At 39.4% G+C, this 23578-nt stretch overlaps 1 protein-coding gene across 2 annotated transcripts; it reads right to left on the bottom strand.

Moving 5' to 3' along the window:
• Positions 1-1033: 1033 nt before the first annotated feature.
• Positions 1034-22639, bottom strand: LOC148122576 (C-type lectin domain family 2 member D11-like). Of its 2 annotated transcripts, none has more exons than XM_087904121.1 (5): positions 22505-22639; positions 6175-6306; positions 3711-3889; positions 3043-3149; positions 1034-1983 (listed from the first exon to the last, which is right to left on the bottom strand). In XM_087904121.1, the coding sequence occupies exons 1-5, from the start codon at positions 22590-22592 to the stop codon at positions 1839-1841; spliced, it is 651 nt and encodes a 216-aa protein (XP_087760247.1). In that variant the 5' UTR covers positions 22593-22639; the 3' UTR covers positions 1034-1838. The 2 variants fall into 2 exon arrangements, with proteins under 2 accessions (XP_087760247.1, XP_087760248.1); XM_087904122.1 differs by lacking the exon at positions 22505-22639 and adding an exon at positions 11034-11166.
• Positions 22640-23578: the final 939 nt, after the last annotated feature.

Consider the following 23578-nt stretch of genomic DNA (forward strand, 5'->3'; position numbering starts at 1 on the left):
AATTTGGGGAATCTGAATTAGGAGAAGGTGTAAATCCCAAATTACTTGGATGCTTCCTATAATGTGTCTGAACCACTTGCTTTTATAGTCATAATTTACTTTTTCTTTATTTGTTTTGTGAAACATTGTCTCTCCCTGAACTAGACTGATGTCCAATAAACCCTAGGGATCCTCCGGGCTCTGTCCCCTGTAGACCTGAAACAACAGAAGTGTGATAAGAGCCCTGCTTGGCTTTTTATGTGAGTGATGAGAATTTGAATTCAGTTCCTTGTGTTTCTACAATAAAACTCTTACCCACTCACCTTTCTCTCCAGCCCATATAAACCTAAGCCAGACATGGTAGGACACTCTTTTAAACACAGCACTCAGGAGGAAGAGGCAGAGAGAGTTCTAAGTTCAGGGCCAGCCTGCTCTACATAGTAAGACTCTGTCTCAAAAAAGAAGAAGAAAGAAAAAGATTTATTTCCTATATGCTGATAAAATTATTCATTTAACTTGTGGTAAATTTCCTTGTCTATAAGAAACTGGTTTGAACAGCTCACTGGCAGCTTTTGGGGGGATTCCTTTGAAGGGCCAAAGCTCATGAAAACTTACTATTCCTTTCAGAATTATTTACACAGAGCAATGGAAGAAAACTTACCTTGTGTTTACTATAAGTCACATGAGTACACTGGAAAGACATTTTCCTGGCTTATCTCATCTGAATCTGAGGAGTTGGTATGAGTAGACCTATTTTTTCAAGTCTACTGTGAACAAGATTATTGGGTCAGATAAGGTAATAAACCTATCCAGTTTCTTTTGTGGATAAAGTTCACCAGTTTAATGATATAAAATGAACTTCTTGTAGAAATATATATCCGCTGTAGAAATATAATTCCTTTGTCAGGAACTTAGTTGAAACTAACCTGTCTTACAGGCATAATTGTGACAACATGGTCCATTCCATGGGTCTGCTTTGAAGACTCCTGTGTTGGACACACTGCTAGTCCCTGAGGATGTTTTCTACCTTCCAATGAGGATCCAGAAAGGGTAATGGATTACAAAGAAAATTTTTTTTTATTAGGGCTAAATGAAGAAGTAACTTAGAAAGTGATATTCCAAAGTGGAATATTCTTTATTCATCTAATAAAAAAAAAACAAAGTATAGACAACAAAAACACAATGTATTATTTAACAAGTGTTTGCAGTTTAACACTGAACTGCAGAATGTATGGTGTGGTGAGCACTCCTGTGATCACAGCTTCTTGCAAAGGGTCACAGGGCTCAGGTTAAGTGAAAAGACCGTATCAAAAATAAAATTTATGACCAGCAGTGTTGGTGCACTCCTTTGATTTCAGTACTTGGGAGGCAGAGGCAAGCAAATCGTTGTGAGTTTAAGACCAGTTTGGTCTACAGAGTGAGTTCCAGGGTAGCCAAGCTATACAAAGAGACCCTGTCTTGAAAACAAACAAACAAAAAACTTTACCAGACCCTGGGATTAAAGGGTCATGTCACCACTGCCACCTGATGCTTTTCATTATTAAAGTCCAAGGGCAAGTGCACTTTGGAGAACTCATTTTCGTAGTCCCATATTCTCATAAGTAAGACAGTCTGCACAAAAATCCTTACATTATAGAAGTGGGGTTCACTAAAACTAATTGTACTGAGGCTTAAGGCACGAGTGCCAACACCATTTTAGATGCTCAGTGTTGTTTTAAGCCCATGTATGTGCCATTCTCCAAGATGATTTTCAGTTGTGATGTAATCGAATATTCAGTTTCTTTTGATAACAATGTTGGAAGATGGGAAAAAGGGCAGCATCTGTTGATATCAGGGTACAAAACACCTCTTGACAAAGACTAGGAAGAAGCAAAAGGAATTTGGCATTGGAGGATATAGCTGTTGGGCTTGCTACAGATCCATCTCCTGTCTGCATAGATCCTGGCACTGCTGATCCCATTGTTGTTCAGGTAGGCATAGTCTTCTACTCCTCGGATGGGAACCCTGAAAATAAACCAAAAACAGGAAAACTGTAGAGCCCAGAGCTTCATTCCCTCCTCAGTGTAATCTTGCCTGTCTGCACTGCTTATTTGTAATATGAATCAAAGGAAGACAGAGTTCATGAGAATCATCTGCACTAGTTATCTTTCTACTGCCTTTTACATTCTCAGGGTTTGATTTGAACAGAGACCCTTTGATGTTCATCCATGTTGAACCGACTCTTCAATGTCTGTTCAAAGCATTTGACTTGTACTTGCTACCCTGTTCAAATGAAATACAGCCATGGGTGACATAATTGAGGTTGATTTTCAACTCTGTTTTGAAGCATTTCACATATGCGGAAACTCACTTCTTTGAGGGGGGTGCTCGAGACAGGGTTTTTCTGTAGCTTTCAGGTCTGGCCTGAAAGTAGCTCTTGTAGACTAGGTAGTCCTCGAACTCACAGAGATCTACCTGCCACTGCCTCCCGAGGGCTGGGATTAAAGGCATGTTTCAACAATGCCCAGTTGAAATCCACTTCTTAGTAAATTTCTGAAAAGACTTTAATGATGGACAAGACTGGGTCTGTGATCTCCCATTCCGGTATAATGACTCCATTCAAAACAAATATGCTCACATCCAAGAATTATCTTGGTTCTCTCTAGTTACAAGACTTTAGAGGAGGTTTCCAATGCTCTTAAGGCCTCTGCTTCAGTGAGTAGGTACAACTGTGCACACAATGGACTGCTGGGTCTCAGACTTGCCTTTCTGCAGTGGATTCCTGAAGTTTAAGGGTTCTCATTGCCCTTCTGAGGTTCTGTCTACATTCCATACATGGCATTTATCAACAACAAAAATATTTAAATTGGTGAAGAAACAGACAATAGCTAACCCAGATGCCATCATCATGCTAAAGATTTTGAGGAAAATCACACTAAGTCAAGGTTTTGAAAAAGAAGACAAATATACCTCCGAGGCAGTACAGTGAGGTTCATATGACACAGCCTTTCCTCTCTAATAGACACAACAAACACACTTCATAACAAATGATCATAGTAGAAGAAAAATGGTTTGAAAACATACGAGCTGTTATATTCTGTGTTGTCCATCCACCTCCAAGGGTGCTGTGGTGACTCTCTGTGCAGGCCGATCCAGTAGTCAAAGGTCCCTTTGTATCTCCTCAGGAAATTCTGTCATAAAACAGAGAAAGCAAATATATGTGTCTCTTTGTTTCAGATGACCCTTGAGTGTCCCCACCCCACAGCTTCCTCTTTAGATGACAAGAGGCTGTATATGAGGGAAACAGACTTTGGAGCCACAATAGCCCTCAGTTCTCAGTGTATTCAGTTAACAGTAATAATTCTTAAGTACATCATTTACATTAAAATACTAAGTTTTATGACATATTCCTCATGGCTGTGTGAGTTTCTGGTTAATAACAGTTGTCAGCTTCAGGATGCAGCATTTGCTAGCTTGAAGAAAATTGTTCATCACCAGCAGGTATCTCAGTAAAGTGGCATATCTGACCTTCCAGATTGACTATGAGCACTACATGAGAAAATGTTGCTTGACTGTCTCAGTGTTCCACTCAGGAGTGCTGCCATCAACAAATGGCACACACTCACATGTTACTCATGTCTCCACCGGCAAGCAGTGGGATCCTTCCTTGTGCTTTATCTTTAACCAACCTATCTCAAGCAACACATATTCAGCAGAACAAACCAACAAACCAATTCCTGATCCTTTCTTACCAGCTCCTCCATGTTGTCAAATCGAGCTAGCTGTGCCTTTAATTTCATGCAGAAGTTCTGACTGAATGTCCAGTTACTTGTGTCTTCAGAAAAATAAAAACATTTACTCCCAAATCCAATCCAGTTTCTTGGGCAAGTACCATGAGTATTTTTGTTTGAGACGTCTTCTGACTTTCTTACTAAGATTTAGAAAATAAAATAAATTATAAAAGGCATTTGCATACCCTACTGAGCTCAGCTGTTAGGAATGAATTTGATTGGAGGATTCCTAACTGATCTGTAGAAATTCTCTCCTTAGCAAGATGGTCCTTTATCTGAAGGTGTTCCAGTTCGAGCCTCTGCCCCAATCTCTCTGTTTCTCACTGACAATGGGGTTGAAGAAAACATGTTTTTGCGAACCAGAGAAAGCATGTTTTTGTGAACTAGTCATTACCCCACCCTACCTGTTTACTAGAATGTTAGGTGTTTTCCAACAACCTGCAGGTGCTTCCCTGTCCTTCTTCTGACCCAGCAACTGTCCCTTCCACCTTTGACATAACAAATCATAGTAAATGCCCTTGAAATGAGCCAATCCCTGTGGTTGACAAACAACCCACTGTACCCCTCCCTGAATATGTATTTTTTTTGCTTTTAAAAGTAGCCTGTAATAGCTAGTCAGTGCTTCTCTCCCTCGCCTGGCTGAGGAGCCCATTTGCACAAACGAGAATAAAATTCCTCTTGCTTTTGCATCAACTGGACTGGTGAGCGGTTTCATGGGGCAGCCCTCCTGAGGAGTTAGCATCCCAGAGTTGGGAGTCTAACAGGGTGACTATCAAGTGAAATTCTACAATATCATCACTAGTTGTGTTTTAACATTGTTCACTATAATATGTGTCAATAGATCAATAAGCACTCTGTATGGACACCTACTTTGGCAGTCAGCCTAATAATTGATGTAACAGTGAAAACTACTGGGAAGGTAGTGTTACAGTGCGGACCTGTTGCACTAAGGGCTTGTTCAAAGGTTGGAAAACATTACTGGCTGGTTAGAAGTCACAGTCTGTCATAGCCTAGCATCTGTCTCTCTATAAGTTTGACAATATGGAACTCCCTCCTTCCCGAACAAAACTTCTTGCTGTCTACCTAGCCTTATCTGGATGATGTCCCTGGGCCTGGAGCCCTGACCTTATCCGAAAGCTATATCTAAACCAGATACCTGTCTTTAAAATCAGATGCTTGATTCATCATTAACTTGACCCTTGATACAGATCCTTGCTAAGAATAGTGCTAGGAACTCTGCTAAAGGACCTTACTGCCACATACCAAGCCTTGTGATAGGAACATGCCACTTAATACAAATTTGGGTTTTTCCCAGTATCCCCCATCTTATTTATTTTTTATACTCTGAAATAAAGTTGAGCTGATTCACCCAAGTCTGTATCCCAGATGCCTCTGTTCATCTGTATTCATGGGTATTGACCAAGGTTTCTGTCCTGCCTGGTTCCACAGGCATTCAGTCTCAAATAAACACACAGAACTCTACCTTGATTATAACTGGTCAGCCTATTAGCTCAGGCCTCTTATTAACTAATCATTACATCTTACAGTAACTCATAATTCTTGTCTGTGTTAGTTAAGTGGCTTGGTACCTTTTATCAGTGAGGCATTCTCATCTTATTCTTCTGTGTCTGGCTTCCTCTGTAATGACTGTATACTGACTCTTCCTCTTCCCAGAATTCTCCTGTTCTGGTTGTCCCACCTCTACTTCTTGCCTGATTTCCCTGCCTCTACTTCCTGCCTGGTTACCGGCAAATCACTGTTTTATTAAAACAACACAATATAAGTGACAAGGTGCAAGACCATTGTCCAACAGCACATAGGCTGTATAAAAAAAAATTACTATGACCCCTTTTAATCTTTACCCTCTCAACTTGGTGGCCAACAGACTGAGAAGGAAACAGGTCTCCTGCATAGAGGGCAATAGTACAAGACTTTTACTACTCTGTTAGAACAGTGTGGTTCTAAAATCCTATTAATTGATCACCTCAAATCTTTTCATTGAATGTATTCAAAATACAGTTGAACATTTTAAATAACACCATGGGTAATGGGGGGTGTTGTACCTTCCTGGCCATATTCCTCTTCTCTGTACTAACACTTCCTTGAAGTTCCTTCTTTGGATAGTGTTCTTCTTGTGCTCTATCTTGAATAGTTCCCCAAAGTAGACATGTATCTCCTGCATCTCTCTAGAGGTTACTGACTGTCCTCTTCCCAGGGATGCTGAGCCTGACCTCCTGTGCACACCACAGCCTGTGCTGTTCCTCTGCTGCATCTTCCTGCTAGACCCTAACTTCCCAGAGAACAGGAATTTCCGGTGTGTTCTCTCTCCTGCCCTTCACACAGAACCTGGCTCACAGTGCTCAGTAAGTGTAACTGACAGTGTGGATGTGGACAGAATGCTGCAGGATCTGGAGATGTCCCTCACCTGACAGTGACAGAGCAACAGAAAGTGCAATCACAGCTCCAGTGAGGACGATGATCACTGCATAGCAACAGTAAAGCCAAGCAGGAGACACAGGGGAGACGATTCTGAGACATTGTCCTTGGAGCTTTTTACCTGTAAAATATAAATATGAGAAAATCAATCTCAAGAACCTTTCAGGGAAAATGATAAATTTACTCAGATGCAACACTTCTGCACTTCCAGTGCTAGAAAGGTAGAAGCTGGGGGTTCAACGGTATAAGACCAGCCTTGGATACAACAGAGGTTTGAGTCCACCCTGGAGTACATAATAATCAGTTTTTAAAAACCTGGTAAGTAAATCTAGTAAGTAAATAATTTAGTAAACACACATAAATGTAATATAATAGAATGCATTGACATAACTAATGGGTGAAATATGGAAGCAATTTAAAAAGTTTTCAAAATTGTATGAAATAAATTAATATTATTCCAAAATAGCAAAAACTCTTTGCAAGTTAGGAATTGAAAGCATTCTTCCCAACACATTTATGGATATAGGGCATTTCAAAGAAATAAGCAAAGTCTATCCTTCTTCTTAATTTTATTTTTTACTTTATGATTATGGTAGATAGGCCTTCATATCTATGTTGCAGAATAATTGCACACTGTGAACATTTGCCAAGTCACATTCTGATTGGTTTTATAAAGATAGCTGAATGGCCAATAGTTATGTAAGAGAGATAGGCAGGATTTCCGTGTAAAGGAAGGAAGAGGAGGTAAAATAGAGATGCCAATGAGACACTGAGAAAGTTTGACATACAGAACAAAAGGAAGCTAAGAAACTACAAGGCAAAACATGCATTAACTTAAATGGGTAGATTTAAGTTCTAGGAGCTAGTCAAAAACAAGCCTAAACTAAGGCCAAGCTTTCATAATTAATAAGAAGTTTCTATGTCATTATTAGGTAGCTGGAGAGACAAAAAAATATTTGTTACATGTCTGTGCATGATATGCATGCCTAATCCACAAGGAGTTCAGAAGAGGGTGTTGAATTCTTTGGAACTGGAGTTACAGACCATTGTGAATGGGCATAAGGGTACTAGGAACTAAACCTGGGTCCTATGCAAGGACAGTCAGTGCTTTTAACCATGTTGTAACATGATTAATAAAAACCCAGAAACAGATTTCAGGGTTTCAACCTGAAGATCAGAAAAGCAAAGCAGCTAATTCACTAGAGAATTCTTACCTCTAAGAAATCCTCAGACTAAAAAAGAAAGAGTTCCTGTATCAACCAGTCTTATATCCCTTTCTAGTGCTTGAATTAAATGTGTAAGCCACCACCATCTGGATATGCGTCTGCACTGATCTTGTGTAACCCAGGGTGGGCTTGAACTCATAGAGATCCAACTGCCTCTGTCTCCCCAAAACTGTGTGGCCTCTAGTGGCTTAGTTTTACCTTCTGGTCTTCAGGCAAGCTTTATTTATAAAACATAAGTAAAATACCACTATTCCATATGCCATCTCCTCGGCACAAGATAACTTTCAAATTGCATGAAAATTCAAAAGAATTAGACTAGCTGAGATATTTAGAATTAAAAAAAAGAGGCCAATTTTGCAGAGATGACACCACCTAATCGCAGAAAGACAGAAACAGAAATGTAACAATGGTTTTGGAAAAAATCTAGATTCATAAACCTAACGAACAGACAAAAAAAAAACAATAAAACAACTTAAGAAACAAGCTAATCATGTGGGCATGGCATAATAAACTGAGTTTGACATATTTAGGAAGATGAGGTTGCTATAAGTCATCTTCCCAGGAGACTGATGTTTGTGTACACTGCACAGAGCACACTGTTCTACTCTTGCTTCTTCCTGCATGCACCTTCCTTCCACCTACAGTCTAAGACAATCTGTACCCGTATGCTAAATGTTCTCTCTTCCTAACACCTATAAAATGCTACCCAAGCATGAAACATAGAACTATAGAACTATCTGAGGAAATGAGAAAAAGAAAATCTCTGTGAGCTAGTCTTGAATAAAAATGTCTCAGTTATAATCCAAAAATATTTACCCATATTATAGAAAATGGAACACTTGGATTTCAGCATAATTAAAAAACCCTCTTTTCTGAGTCCTGCAAAGGGAATTCAAAAAACAATTTTTGCATGACATAGATCAAAAAGAAGTTCTATCCTGAGAACTCATTGGTGTGTGTGTGTGTGTGTGTGTGTGTGTGTGTGTGTGTGTGTGAGAGAGAGAGAGAGAGAGAGAGAGAGAGAGAGAGAGAGAGAGAGAGAGAGAGAAAAAAATGGACCAAATACTGGAATACTGGCTAACAAAGATGATGTATTAAATATGTTGAGCATTACCAGGTTTGAGAAAGGACAATTGGAAACAAGTCAATGTTAAAATGAAAATATACTTACTATATGCCCTGGCACTGCTACCTACACAGTCCCCCAAAAGAAATGAAAACCCATGTTTCCACTAAAGAATAATATCTACATGTGAATATTGATAGTAAATCTGGAGATTCTTATAAAAACTATAAAATAATATTTTTAAAATCCACATCTTGTGTCAAGCCAAATATCCTTCTCAGTACTGAGCACTGAGGATAGGCCATTCTCAAGCACAACTTGGAGCACATGCTTGTGCCTGACTATCTTTCACACTGTGTCCATGTGTTCCTTAGGTGTTAGAATCATGATTATGCTCGCCTGCCCTATCACCTGGCAGTATGAATCCAGACAGTACCCTGTCCCTTTAAGTGACCACTTCTGTCCACTCCCTGTCTCTTCTGCCCACTGAGAGACAATGGGTTTGGCCTCTTTCCTCTCTGTCTACCTGCTGTTCTTCTGAAGAGGCTGCTCTTTCTCTCTTTCTCCCTCTTTCCTTTTGCTCCTCTTTCCCCCTCCCCTGTGTCTCTCTGTGTGTGTCTCTCTTTCTCTCTATCTCCCTCCATACCCTCCCAATACCTTCTAAATAAAATCTCTATATCCCAGCTCTCTCTGTGAGGCATATTCCATCTCTTGCTGGCATTCCATACCTGCCATGATACTTGTGTTGTCTTCCTTCAGGCTTAGATCCTCCACAGCTCTAGAGCAGGGAGTTACAAAACAAACAGTCTGTCATGCAACTTATCTTGAGAATCTGATCACAGAGATGTGTATGGTTTTATTTTGTTTTGTTTTTGGCTACTCCAATCATCACTAAATTGTTTCTGCTTGAGCTAATCTAATCTATCTGTTTTCCTGCTGACTTTTTTTTAACCTTCTGTAAAACAAAAGCAGATGCTGTACTTTGAGCTGCTTTCAAATTTCTGAATCCAGAACTGTTTGTAGATCAATGATGCTTGGAACATAAATCTAAGGTCAACTCTTTATACGTGAACAGCTTCTGTGAAGGAAATTTCGGTCAGGGATGGCCATGGTTTGGGAATAGAGGAAGAGAGAGTCTGAAGAAAATCTCCAATGGGCCTCAGAGGAATTTGGGTGAAGTTATAGATTTGTATTTCACTGTGAAGGAGACAATATGGCCATAAGTTTTCAAAACTCAGAAATGTACACCTAGTGATGGTGGCTCAAGCCTTTAATCCCAGTACTGGGGAGGCAGAGGCAGGGAGGAAGATCTCTGAGTTTGAAGCCAACCTGGTCTACAGAGTGAGTTTCAGGGCAGTCAGAGCTACACCAAGAAACCTTGTCTTGAAAAAAAAAGAAATAAAGCAAAACAAAACAAAATATTAAATCAAAAAACAAAACACAAGAGCCCACTTCACTCACAGACTCATATATGGTTTCAGAAGAGTGAAGTTGCAGAATGCCTCCAGTTACACAACATCCACCCTTTGGACAGGGAATCTGCTTTCACAAGAGATGTGTTCCCTTTGGATATTTGGTTTCAAAAGTCAATGCTGCTGGGTAAAAGAAGCAGGAACTATTGGCCAAGTTGGAGTATAGCATGAAACTTTCTCAAAGAATTAATAGATAAGCAGGAACCAGAAGCAGAAACAGTATAAATAGTTAACAATTATTTTAATAATAGGACATTTCAGTTAGGAGAATACTTGGTTTAAGTTATAAGCAATAACATTTGTCATGAATTTTGTATTTTGGTAAATACCAGTCTTGTTTTCTCAAAATCCAATATTCTTTCCATAAATGAAAAAAAAATAAGGTGCAGGAACAGGGAAGAAGGAAAAAAGCAGATAAAACAGCAGAGTATAGTGAAGCATGGCCATTTTCAAAATGCAAGAAACACAATTTTGCTTTCTTCCTGAAGACTGAAGTAGAAAACCCTTTATATTCTTTTCCCATAATTCACTAGCAGCTCAAAATGCATAGGATTTGGTCCTGGATGGGGTCAGTCTGGACCCCAGACCTACTGCCTCATCTTTACATCCTTCTGTGAAACAAAATCCCCAGCTTCCCAGGCACCTCCTGCCACTACACACTGCAAACAAACTGCTGTTGTTTGAATTTGCCTTTGCCATGGGACTTGTAGAGCAAGCATGTCCCACAGGAACTTGGTGTGATTCACCAGAGTGTAATTTACCAGATCCCTAGGAAAAGAGTGGACTAGCAAGCTAAGAACAAAAAGAAAAAAAAAAATCATGGTTCAGGTTTTTGTATGGCAAGTCACTGTTCATTTATCTTGTGTGATAACTAGTTAAGTATTATATGCCACAATAGAATAACTAATATAACAGCCTCTTAGGTAACTAGGCTCCTATCTGAATTCTCTGGTTCTGCAGAACCTCACTGTGACAGACTTAAAGACGCGAGTTTCAGTTTCCCTGCACTCCCTTTCCATTGCTGTCCCTTGTAAAACACCTCTCTGCTCTTGTAGTTCCATTCACATATGCATTAAATACATACCCATCTTAACTTTATGCAGGCTGTCTGTGGTACCGAGCATGCTCACAAAAGCCTCTGCGGGCTCTGAAGCACTCATCTCAGATAGAAACTAAAGCCGTTGAGAGGGAAGAAATATCTTTTGTGTTTGTGGGCGGTTCCTCTCTGCACTCAGCCTGTGTATTACGACAGTACCCTTCCAATTGGCAATTATCAACCCTTTCCTGCCTTGACTACCAGCAAAAAGGCAATGATCCTCTGGAGAGTTTAGCCCATGTTGCTACAACTCAGTTTTGAGAACATCACTTAAGAAGGGGGCACCAGAGCCAGATCAGAGGATTTGTGTGCTAAAGATTTAAAGATTGAATCTCTGGGAGACAGAGTCAGAATGGAGAGAGCTGGAGAACACAGTGTCCACAGTCAGTAAACAAATTTTTCATCTCTCCAGGAAAAGGAGATCATTTATTCTGGAGCCAATTATGAGTGATTCGGACTGTGTCATACATAGTTTGGTGGTTGTTGTGGGGTTAGAAAAGACACATCCCACTGCCACCCTCACCAGTCCAAGAAATGCCTCCAGATGAGTGGTTCTCAACATGCTTAATGCTGCACCCCTTTTAATACAGTTCCTTATGATGTGGTGACCCCCATCATAAATTTATTTCGTTGCTACTGTATGCTATTGGTATAAATCAGAATATCAATATTGAAATGCAGGATATCTGATATTTGATCCCTGTGAAATAGTTGTTCGACTCCCCCAAAGAGGTCACAACTCACAGGTTAAGAATTGCACAATTTTTCAGGGAACTTTGACTCAGGCCAAACCTAGGTTCATTACTTTGATGCTAAAAAGAATTTCAGGACTAGATACTTTATGAAGCAGAGTTGGAGTTTTTCTAAAACTTTTTTTGTATTATATTGAATTATATATATGCGACTGTGCCTGTCTGTCGGTCTACATCTTATGAGTACAGGTGCTTCTAGAGGTCAGAAAAGGGCATCTGATTGCTCCAGAACTGAAATTGCAGACTTGAAGAGTTTGGATTTAGAATGCAGATGCTTCAGAACTGTAGCAACAGAATGTCAGCATCCTCAAGAAAAACAAATTTAACTGTTTTTATCATTTAGAAGCATATACCAAGGAAAACTGTAAATATCTCTGAAACTTTTTAAAATAGTGAAATAAAATATTTGGGTGAATGATATGGTAGCGTATGACTCTGATTCCAGAATTGGAGAGGCTATGACAGGTGGATCTCTATGAGTCCAAGGCTAACCTGGTCAACAGAGGGAGCTCCAGGCCAGCCAAGGTTAAGTCAAGAAAATACTACAAACATAGGGACTGGAGAGAAAGCTCATTTGTTAAGATCCTTGGCTGCTTTTCCAGAGGATCCGTGTTCATATCCCAGCACCTACCTGGAAGCTCACACTTGTCTGCAACTCCAGTTCCAGAGGATCTGACACCCTCACACCAATGAAAATAGTAAAAATAAATGTTTAAAAACACTACAAACTTAATATATTGATTATATGAAATATATAACAATAGCACATAATTAGTATAGTAGTAATATAACATATATAAATAAGTATACTATAAAATATGAGTTAATATAAATGCAGTCAGAGGGCTTCCAAATTCAGGTATTTGGGGCACTCAACTGTTAATGTAGTTGGAGATGAGTGTTGCCCAGATTTTCTGATGTCCAGGTATAATGCAGGGTATTTGTTTATACTACATGAAAATATATCTATGTTTTACCTCACCTGCCTAAGACACCAGATTGATTTAATAAAAATCTGAATGACCATTAGGAGAGGATAGGTAGAATTTCTGGGGAGAGAGGAACTCTAGGAGTAAGAAAGGAGATGCCAGTGAGATACAACAGAGGGAGTTGGACATACAAAAAGCAACTTGGCAGGATTAAGATGAATAGAAACGGGTTCTGAGGGCCATGCTGCAGCTTAAGGGACATCCAGACCTAAATATGATACCTAGTGCCATGATGGCATCCAAGCCCAGGCTACAGTTGAGGGTCATGTCTTTAGAATTTATTAGAAATTCTTCAACTTCTGAGTACAAATGACTTTTTCAGAACTAGGACTTCCTGGGCTGGAGAGATGATGACTGAGCAGTTAGGAGATTTGCCTGAGCTCTGTCCCCAGAACCCACACTGGGTAGCTCATAACTGCCTATAACACCAGTCCCAGAGGATCTGTTACCGTGCACACATGCACATAAATTTTTAAGAAAGAAAGGGGGAAGAAAGAGAAAAAGAAAGAAGAGGGAGGGAGGAAGAGAGAAAGGAAGAAGCTCCTTGAATATTTTAGTTATCACCCTCCCACCTTACACCATTGCTGCCCAACTCCCCCCAAATTCCCCACTCAGCCAGAGTCCTAGAGTTCTGAGGGTCTAAGGTGTTATTGGTTGGTTTTATTTTGAGGTCACCTCAGGATTTGAAATAGACCAGTTACTTCATCCACCCAAGGAATTTTTGAGCTCTTTCAGTTTCGTTTCTCTGCAAAGCTTGCGGCAAAAGAGAAAAGAAAGTATAAGTAAGGCATTTCTTTGAAAAAGTAAAAACTCTGGATCTCTAGTCAGGTCTTAATACCCTTTTAAAGAAGAAAAGGAATGGTTCAGCCTGGGTGCAACATTAAAGGATTGGTTTTGATTTTGTTTTCTTCTTTTTGAAATTCCAAAAGGTAAGAGTCAGAAGTTAGACTGCAGTGCCCTGCTTTGAATGGTCATTAGGATGGCCCAGCCAGTTCCTGCCTATTTTCTGTAATCAGAGCAGAAAATAGGAAAAAAATAAAAAGAAAATGAAATCATGAAGTACCTAGCACAGTGAAGTGGCATGATCGATCGATAATTAACCAGGCCAACTTAATACAAAAAAGATTTAGCTTTTAATAATTGGGAAAAAGGGAAAAACCTATGTGATCAGAGATCCCACGAACACCAGGAGAGCAGGGAACCAAAGAGAGGGTGGGGAAGCCAGGTTTATAAGTAAAATTTTGCCTTAGGGCAACATGCCCCATGGACAGAATGTGATTGGCTGAACTCCCCTATCAGCACACATTGGCCTATCCTGGAATCATGTTCGATATTTCATTAAAAGGAAGGCTTTATTGTCCTCTGTAGGTAAGGGCAACACTCATCTTTGTTCTTTCTCTAGAGTGTATGTCACTGAAACCAACTGCTTTTATGAAAAACACTGAAATGAAGTGCAAGCTGGAGAGATGGCCCTGCAGCTAAAGGCTAAGGTTCACAACAGGAAGGACTGGGATTCAGTTCTCAGCACCCATGCTTGCCTCTCCAGCTTCCTCTTTGCCAGGCATGATGGTAGGTATCAAATAAACAAATAAACTAATAAACAAGTAAATAAACCAATAATTTATATGTAATTACATATATATGTACTTATATATTATATATTATCATATATATGAAAAAATATATATATATATTTAACAATGAGCATGGTGGCATATATGTTAGATCAGGATTGAAGCAGACTATTCTTTAATCAGAATAGTGAAGGACAGAAGTTCTCTGTGGAAGAGGAGACCATGTCCCCAGGAACTTCTGGAGAGGAATGTTTTATCATAAGATGTGTTCTTTACAGTCAAGGCTGAATGATGCCAGCAGGTGTTATGTTACTGTTTTCTTGTCAGGGCAAGTTATCTTTCTTTCTTTCTTTCTCTCTTTCTCTCTTTCTCTCTTTCTCTCTTTCTTTCTTTCTTTCTTTCTTTCTTCCTTCCTTCCTTCCTTCCTTCCTTCCTTCCTTTCTTTCTTTCTTCCCTCCCTCCCTCTCTCCCTCCCTCCCTCCCTCCCTCCCTTCTTTCTTTCTTTCTTTCTTTCTTTCTTTCTTTCTTTCTTTCTTTTTTTCAGAAATTTATTTATTTACTATTCCAATCACAGTTTCCCCACGCTTCTCTCCTCCCATCGCTCCCCTATGCCCTCCCTCCAAATCCAGTCCTCCCTTTTATATTCAGAAAAAAGCTAGGCCTCCAATGAATATTAACAATACCTGGCATATCAAGTTGAAGTTAATGAAGGCTCCAGGAATAAAAATATAAAAATGTAAATTCCAGAAATAGGAATGTAGAAATAAAGAAATGTAAAGTTGTAAGCCCAGGAGAATGAGAGAAGACTGTCAGCAGCTTTCTCAGCAGCTTAAGAATTAACCACTAACAGTGGGTGACTCTGCTTTACAACCCATAGCTCTATTTACAAGGCCAAAACTCTGTAAACTGAGAGCTAGCCTACAGATATGAGCTGCGTCAACTTTAAGGAAAAAGATATATGGCCTCTGGGTTACGCATTATCCCTGCTATGTGATATTGGCAGCATAAGACTTCAGTAAACACTCAAGGAGAGATGAAGGGGAGTAGCCGGAGTAGGAGGGAGCCCAAAACCCTTCCATCAAAGGAGGCCTGCCATTGAACTTTGTCTGTGGTCTTTAAGTCTCAAACCAGTTTGGATTTGTTGGTAGAGAAGTAGCATTGTTCTTGGAGGAGGGTTCAAATCCCACCACTCACAGGAGTCAGGAGACCTAGTCCTCTTTGATCTGGAATTTCTATAAGGCTTTCTGAAAGCGGTGAGACAGAGAGGTTAACTGATTCAAACAAACCCTCAGTGCAGCTGTTTCAGTTATGCACAGCTGAGGAAAGCATAGCATATACTACACACATTATATAGAGAACACACGCTTCATAATTCCCATAAACACATCATAGCCTCATATATTTACTATGCTGTTGTTCAATATCTTAGAAAATATGTCCTTTACATGCAAATATACGCATAATAAGAGATCCATGTGACCATTATGCCTTTGGCAGCCTATGCCTCATGCACAATGTGTCTCAGTTGCAGCAAGAGACCAGTGTAAATGACAGACCTATGGCATAAGGGAGTACACTCTGCCCTATCATGGTGGTTTAAAACCCTAATTAATCTTTCCTTCCTGAATTGTTTCCGTCAGGCATTTTATCTCAGCAATGAGATGGGTAACTAATACATCATCCTGCTGTATGTTCCTGTCATGAAGTTGCTGAAATCTTTTTCCATTTCTGGATCTAAATAGGAAAGCTTTGTATTCCACACCATGGGGATGGTGTTGCCGTTGGTGTTTCATGCATGTTCTTTATCAAGTTGAAGTCATTTCCTCTGTTCCTAGTCTACATCTATTAATGTGATCATGCTATTTATCTTTTTAGACATCTAGTGTGTTAAAGTGCATTAGTTGATTTCATTTTTTTGGAATGGGTGAAAGTGTATCAAAATATCTATCAGATATTTTAGTAAAACTTAGAAAATTAATATATAAAATTTATCTTATAATATATGATTGTGTGAGTTTTTTTCTTATTTTTATTTCAAATCATTCCGAATAAAAGGAGTCAATAGACATTGGCGGCACATTCCTTTAATCTCAGTACTTGGGAGGCAGAGCAGGAGCATCTCTGAGTTTGAGTCAGCCTGGTTGACACAGTGAGCTCCAGGAAAGCCAGGGCTACACAGAGAAATCCTATATAGAAAACCAACAAACTAACTAAAAACAAAGAATACAAAACAGAGATAAAACACACTGGGAAATGCCATGGATCGGCTCAGGTGAGCCACTCAGACCGTGGGGGAACAGGACGAAGGGACAGGAGATTCAGAATATGGCGAATGAAAATGACAGACAGACCACCCTCAATGTATTTGAGAATGCTGCTGCATTTTTACTTTTTCAGTGTGAGGCTTTTATATTTTTACAAACAAAGAACTTGGCAAAGACATACATCATCAGATCATAAAATAGAAAAGAACAGCATAAAACTGTTTTACAAAGAGAATCTTTAAAGATGCTTTGGCATGAGTACAAGGACTTTTGCTCCCTCACATTTTGTAAAGTCAGCCTTTTTTCTTGTTTTTAGAGAGGCCACTGTTCTTAAGTTAGGCCATCTTTATCAACTTATAAACAAATTAATAAATTAATTTAAAAAAAGAAAAAAATTAAAAAATAAAAACAAGATTCATCTGCAAAAAAAGAAAAAAGAAAAAAGAAACACATGTCAACCTCAATGATAGACACTACCCCAGAGTAAGGGGTTGGAAAAAGGTTTTCCAACCAAATGGACCTAAGAAACAAGCTGGTGTAGCTATCCTAATATAAGGGTAGCCACATATGTAAAAGAAACATTACTAAAACTTAAGTCACACATCCAAGCCAACACACTAATAATAGTTGACTTCAACACTTTAGTCTCACCAATGGACAGGTCAAACACATAGAAACTTAACAGAGAAATAGCAGAACTAATAAATGTCATGAATCAAATGGACTTAACAGGCATCTATAGAACATTCCACTTAAACACAAAAGAAAATACCTTCTTCTCAGCATCTCATGGAACCTTCTTTAAAACTGATCACATTTTTGGTAACAAAACAGACCTCCATAGATAAAAAAAATTAAAGTAACCCCTGTGTTTTATCAAATCACCATGGATTAAAGTTATAATGTAATAACAATAGTACTCTCAGAAAGCCTAAAAGCTCATGGAAATTGAACAGTGAGCTGTTGAATCACCCCTGAGTCAAGTAAAAAATAAAGAAAGAAATTAAAGTCTTCCTAGAATTCAACAAAATGTTATTTCATAATTTCCCCAATAACCATAAGTCCTCTTCATAGCACTTGGCCACCTTGAACCTAGGGGAAAGTCAATGATATTAAATGTTTCAGGACAACATCTCTTGTCTACTGCAGATATTGCACAATTTCTCCCTGCTCTTAATTTTTATGAGCTATGACATGCATATGTGCATATAGAACTGTAGAAAAATAAAAGTTACAATTGTGACAAAATATAACAAAAATGAAGAAAAGTAAAAGCCCTCCAGATTTAGTTTATTACATGCCTGAGAAACCTTCTCTTGGGGTGGGTGTGATTGAAGTTGAGCAAGCTCAGGTGTAACTGTGAGCAATCTGAGAGTATCAGCAACACGCACAGATTGACTTGTCAATCAAGTTATGTGCAACCTCAGAACTGTTTGAATCTATGTGTTCTGTGCTTTTCTGTTTCATACATCCTGTCTCACACTTGTCCTTCCTTTAATCTGGTTTGCTGATATTTTATCCTCAGTTACTTTGACTTAAGTCAATTAAATAGATGTAAAACATAGTAGGAATCCTTTGTCATGATTCCTTGACAAATAACATCATTAACTTGTTTTAGTATGGGCTAAAGATGCAGCTATTGTGAGGAAGTGATTGGAGTGTAACAGGAACAGGGCAGAATAGAACATAACACTTTCCTTTAGTTATGCTGACATCATTAGACTCTAACTAATTATCTAGGCCGAGGGAGTGGAGACTTGGATTTTAGGCTGCTATTCTAGAGACTAATAGTAATAATCAATTAGTAATTGAATATAGTGGGACGAATGGATCAAAAATACAAATGTAAATAAAGCAATTTTATGAAGTAGAGAGAGTTATACTGATGTAGAGTTAGGAAGGACTTTGAACAGAAATAATAGTGTTTTAGAAGATTAGTAAATAAGTTGTGAATCAACACATTGTAGATTAAGTCTCTCCAATCTTTGACTGGAGATTCATGCAGTACTCTTAAAGGGAAAAGAACAATTATTTTTTATTGAACTAAATAATGTACCAGAAGATAAGATCTAGAAGTGGACAAATGGCTCTATTTTAAATCCTGATGTGTAAGTATTAAATTATCTAATTTAAATATTCAATTCTCATCCATTTTACTCAAAATTAAATTTTGTAATTTTGATTTAGTTTATAAATATTTGATAGGTTCAGAATAGACTGAAAAGATAATTTCAAAATTGGTTGAAACATTTCATGTACAAGTAGATATCAACAATTTATAATGTGTGTGTGTGTGTGTGTGTGTACTTAAAACTGAGTTTTAAAGAATAAGAGATAGGTTAAACTCTCAGGTTTAGAAATAAAATATTTTTAAATTTGAGTCTGGAATGCATAGATTTTCTTTTACTCATTCTTTTTTCACATGTATACACTTTCATAGACTATTTTTCAAAATGTATATGTATGTTTACTTGAGTGTATGTAGGTGTACCATATGCATGAAGGAGCTCACAGAGTTCAAAGTAGGGCATTAGATTCCTTGGAGCTGGAATTACAGATGTTTGTGAGATGCCTTGTGGGTGCTGGAACTTCAATGTGGGTTCTCTGTAAGAGTAGTAAGCACATGTATACCTTAAGTCATTTCTCCAGCCCCTACACAGAAATTCTTAAGCTATACTTTAAAAGTTGGAGCAAAAGAGTTGCACCATAGTATGTCATGAAATGAATTTCGCTGGGCAGAATCAGTATAAGCATTGCTGGCTGAAAATTATTTCACACATTGTAAAGTTTCATTTGTGTATGTATTTATGTGTCTATGAATGTGTTTCTTAACTGTGCTATGATGTAAAATTCTTACTTAATTTTGATTCATAGTAAAAATGTGATGATAATTGAAGATATCCATGTCAGGCAGAGGATTTAGTTCAACTGCTGTGTGATTTCACTCTATGATAAAAGGAAGCTCTATTAGATGGTAGTGACCAGGTACATTTGGAGGTCATCATGCTACAATAGAAAGAAAATCAATCAAACTGACTTTTGTTTCAGCTGGACTGAGAAAATGGTTCAGGGTAAAAGCTCTAGCTGTGTAACTCTCACAATTTGAGTTTAGTCTACAGAACTCATAGAAAATGCCAGATTCAGAAGACCATGTCTATAGACACTCCTGCAGAGAGATGGGAGGTGGAGACAGGAGAATCACCCAGAAGCACCTGGGCCAGGGAGCCTGGAGTACACAGAACAGTGGTAGAAATAATGTAGAAAAGGAGGATCCCTCCCTAATCAGCCTCTAACTTCTACACAAACTCTAATCCTTTCTCTCTACTTCCTTTTCCCTATTCTTTCTCACACAAACACAAATATATATTTATTATAACACCCTTAGCCCTGGTTTTTAGTTAAGAAGACCTGGGGAAACAAAGGCAAATTAGAAATTATGTTAACAGGGTTATTCATTATTATTATTTTATTATTTTAAAAAATACCAATCTAAATTTCCACTCCCTCCCTTCCTCTCACTCCCTCCACACACCCTATCACCCCTCCCCCCTAAGAGAAGGCAAGGTACCCTGTCCTGTGGAAAGTCCAAGACCCTCCTTACTGCACCTAGGTTGAACAAGGTACATATTCAAAGAAAATAGATCCCCAAAAGCTAGTACATGCAGTAGAGATAAATCCCAGTGCCACTGTCAGTAGGCCCTCAGTCAGCGCCAACTGTCATCCATATTAAGAGGGATTAGTTTGATCCCATGCTCCTTCAATTCCAGTCTAGTTGGAGCTGGTGAGCTCCCATTAGCTCAGGCATACTGTCTCAGTGGGTGAACCCCTCAGGATCTTGGCCTCTATGCTCATATTCTCACCCCTTCTACTCTTCAACTGGACCTTAGGAGCTCAGTTCAGTGCTCCAATGTGGTTCTCTGCCTTTGTTTCCATCTGTTGTTGGACAAAGGTTCTATGGTGATATTTAAGATAATCATCAGTCTGAATATAGGGCAAGGCCAGTTCAGGCACTCTCTCCTCTATTGCTGAGGGTCTTAGTTGGAGTCATCTTTGTGGGTTCCTGGGAATTTTTCTAGAGCCAGTTTTCTTGCTAACCTCATAATGGTTTCCCTCAATCAAGATTTCTCTTTCCTTGCTCTCATATCTGTCCTTTCTTGATCTTGACTGTCCCATTCCCTCAAGTTCTCCTCAACCTTCCCCTTCTCCCCTTCCTTCTACCCCCTGCTCCCAACTCCCAATTTTGACACTGCCACGTAATGATACAGATTAATAGAAATACGTTAAATTGAGATGTGAGAGTTAGCCAATAAGAGGAAAAAGATAATGGACCAAACAATAATTTAATTAATACAATTTCTGTATGGTTATTTTGGATGTATGCTAGCCGGGCGGCCAGGACCAAAAGCAGGCCCTCTCTCCTTTCACAATCTTGTCTGTTTCAACAGGGTTATTTTTGCAATTAAAAGAGATAATGTTAGAGTCATCAGCAGAAATCTGGCTGTAGAAGCCCTGGGAATCCACCAAAGGTTTTTTGAAAAGAAGTTATTAATTCGAACAGATTGACCTTATTAAAAAGATCTTGAAGATTGAAGAAAAAAAGCTAAAGGATGAAAAATAAAATGTACGTACATATATAGAAGCCCAACTGGGGAAAGTTCATAGTTTGATTAGCAAACTGGGCCCTAGGTTGATATCACATTTGTTGCTAAATCCCAAGGGGCTCCACGAAGAAAGAAATAGAAGCAGTGACAGCTGTGAGAGAGCCCTCCCTACTGTCTGATGTGTGATATCCTATGCTAGAGACAGGCTAGTTTTTAATTCACCCCTTCCTTTACACCTATGATAGTGTTGACTATCATATGATAGTATTGATTTGAAAGCTATGGTGTTTGAATTTTTTTCCCTCTGAGACATAAAGAGTATGGTTTACAGCAACTTCCTGTAACTCACCAGAGTGCAAATAATGAGCTCAAGAGAGGACTAGAAAGATACACACACACACACACACACACACACACACACACACACACACAAACACACACCAAATCAAGAACAAAACAAACAAATAACAAATGAAAAAGCAAACAACATCAACAACAAATAATCCTGTAAAGGAAAAAAATTATATATACCACCCTTTATGCTGAAATGCAGGGCCTTAGAAATAGACAATTCAGGCCCCTTGCTGTAAGGGAGGGGAAGGGAGCCTTTTGTCCTGTGACAGGATGTGAGTCAGGATCAGCTAAGAAGGCAGGAAGAGATAAGAAAAACAGGTAGCACAGCCCCCTCCTTGGTATCCAGGTGGGTCTGGACAACCCCCTTCTTGGTATTTAGGTAAAAGGTCAAGAATGTGCCACTCAGCTTAGCCTTATTTGAACTGACCAATGAAATGAATCCCCGTAACCATGCTTTTTTGCTTCTGTACCCGCACTTCTGCTCTCCTATAAAAACCTCTCACCCCCAACCGGGGGGCGCGCAAGTCCCCGAGAGACTTGGTCGCCCCGGGTATCCATGTATCCTCAATAAACCTCTTGCTGCTTGCATCCGGCTGCGTGTTTTCGACTGATCTTTGGGGCGCAGGGGCCTCTCCCGAGGGAAGACGCCCCACGGGAGTCTTTCAATCCAATCTCTCAAAAAACAATCAAAGAAAGACTATGCCTCAGGCTCTTAAAATTAACTCATCAATTCTATTTGTCTTGCCTATTTAAATACTATACACTCGATAGAATAACAAAAGTATGAGAGGCCTGGAAGCATTTCCACTTCTACAGAGACCAGCCAGGGCAGGCTTAACAGGCAAGAGATTCAGATCCTCTTTGAGGCCCCAGTGAAGCTCCTCTCTGCCTTTTAAAATTGTTTCAAATTGCATCAAATACATACCCATGTCTCCCTTTGGTAGGTGGTCTGGGGTAGATATTTCTGTTTTTAGCATTCCAATGGAAGTCTCTTCAGCCTCTACAGTAGGCATCTCTGAACTGAAAGAAAGAATCTTTCCTGACTAAGTAGGAGGGATGAAACCTGAAACCCTGGAGAGGGAGACAAAGCTTTGATTTCTGTGTTTCCTAATAAGCACTTTCCAAGTGCAACCCACTGTCCCTATGACTCATTAACCACACCTTACCACTTCTGAACACATCACCTCTCAGCAGATAACGTTTTGTTCCTGGAGGAAACAGAATTACAAAGCAGGACTGCCTGCCTGAAAGAGTCAGAGATTGCCTTGGCAGGACAGCCCAGAAAGCCGGCATTTTAAAACAGCACAGCTTTTTTCCTGGTACGGCTGAAAACCGAAAAGCATGCATTCAGCTTTTCACCAACACCATTTAAGTGTTTAGTGGCAGGAACTCTTAATGAGCTGCAGGCTTTTGCAGCTAAAGCTGAGTCAGGAAGCCTCTCTTAGATGAGAGTGCTTGCTTGCCTCTAGCAAGCAGAGCAGACCCAAGAAATTGTTGCTACCAAGAAACCATACACAATGCTGTCATTTTGTTCTAGAATTACTTGCCAAGCTGTCTCAGGCTTTATGTGGATAGAGTTGTCCACACGTTGGCGCCATTTGTAGCATGAGGGCCGGCTTGTTGGGGTTTCCGTCCCGCCCGGTACCCCAACAGCTGGCAAATCTGAAAGAGAAATTACACACAGGACTCCATAAGATTATAAACTGATTGGCTCATTAGGTCAGGCTTCTTGTTAACTCTTATAACTTATGTTACCCCATTATCCTTATCTACGTTAGCACATGGCTCCGTATTTTTCTCAGCTGGGCAAGTTACATGCTGCCTCTTCGGTGGTCTGCACAGGAGTGGCTGAGGGAGCTTCTGCTTCCAGAAGACTCCCAGTCTCTTTGCTCCACCCCTACTTCCTGTCTGGCTTTCCCACCTATACTGCCTGCCTGGCCAGTCAGCGTTTTATTAAAATATGATTGACAGAATACAGATAATTCTCCCGCACCAAGCT

This window comes from Myodes glareolus, chromosome 3 (assembly GCF_982192425.1).
Source record: "Myodes glareolus chromosome 3, mMyoGla1.1, whole genome shotgun sequence".
Classification (NCBI taxonomy): Eukaryota; Metazoa; Chordata; class Mammalia; order Rodentia; family Cricetidae; genus Myodes; species Myodes glareolus.

Coding starts and splice junctions, on each gene's coding strand:
- LOC148122576 (XM_087904121.1), bottom strand. CDS start 22,592: ATGCCTACTGTAGAGGCTGAAGAGACTTCCATTGGAATGCTAAAAACA. Junction 3,890..6,174: donor TGTTGCTCTGTCACTGTCAG/GTGAGGGACATC, acceptor TCTAAATCTTAG/TAAGAAAGTCAGAAGACGTC. Junction 1,984..3,042: donor AACACAGAATATAACAGCTC/GTATGTTTTCAA, acceptor GTTTATTTTCAG/GGTTCCCATCCGAGGAGTAG.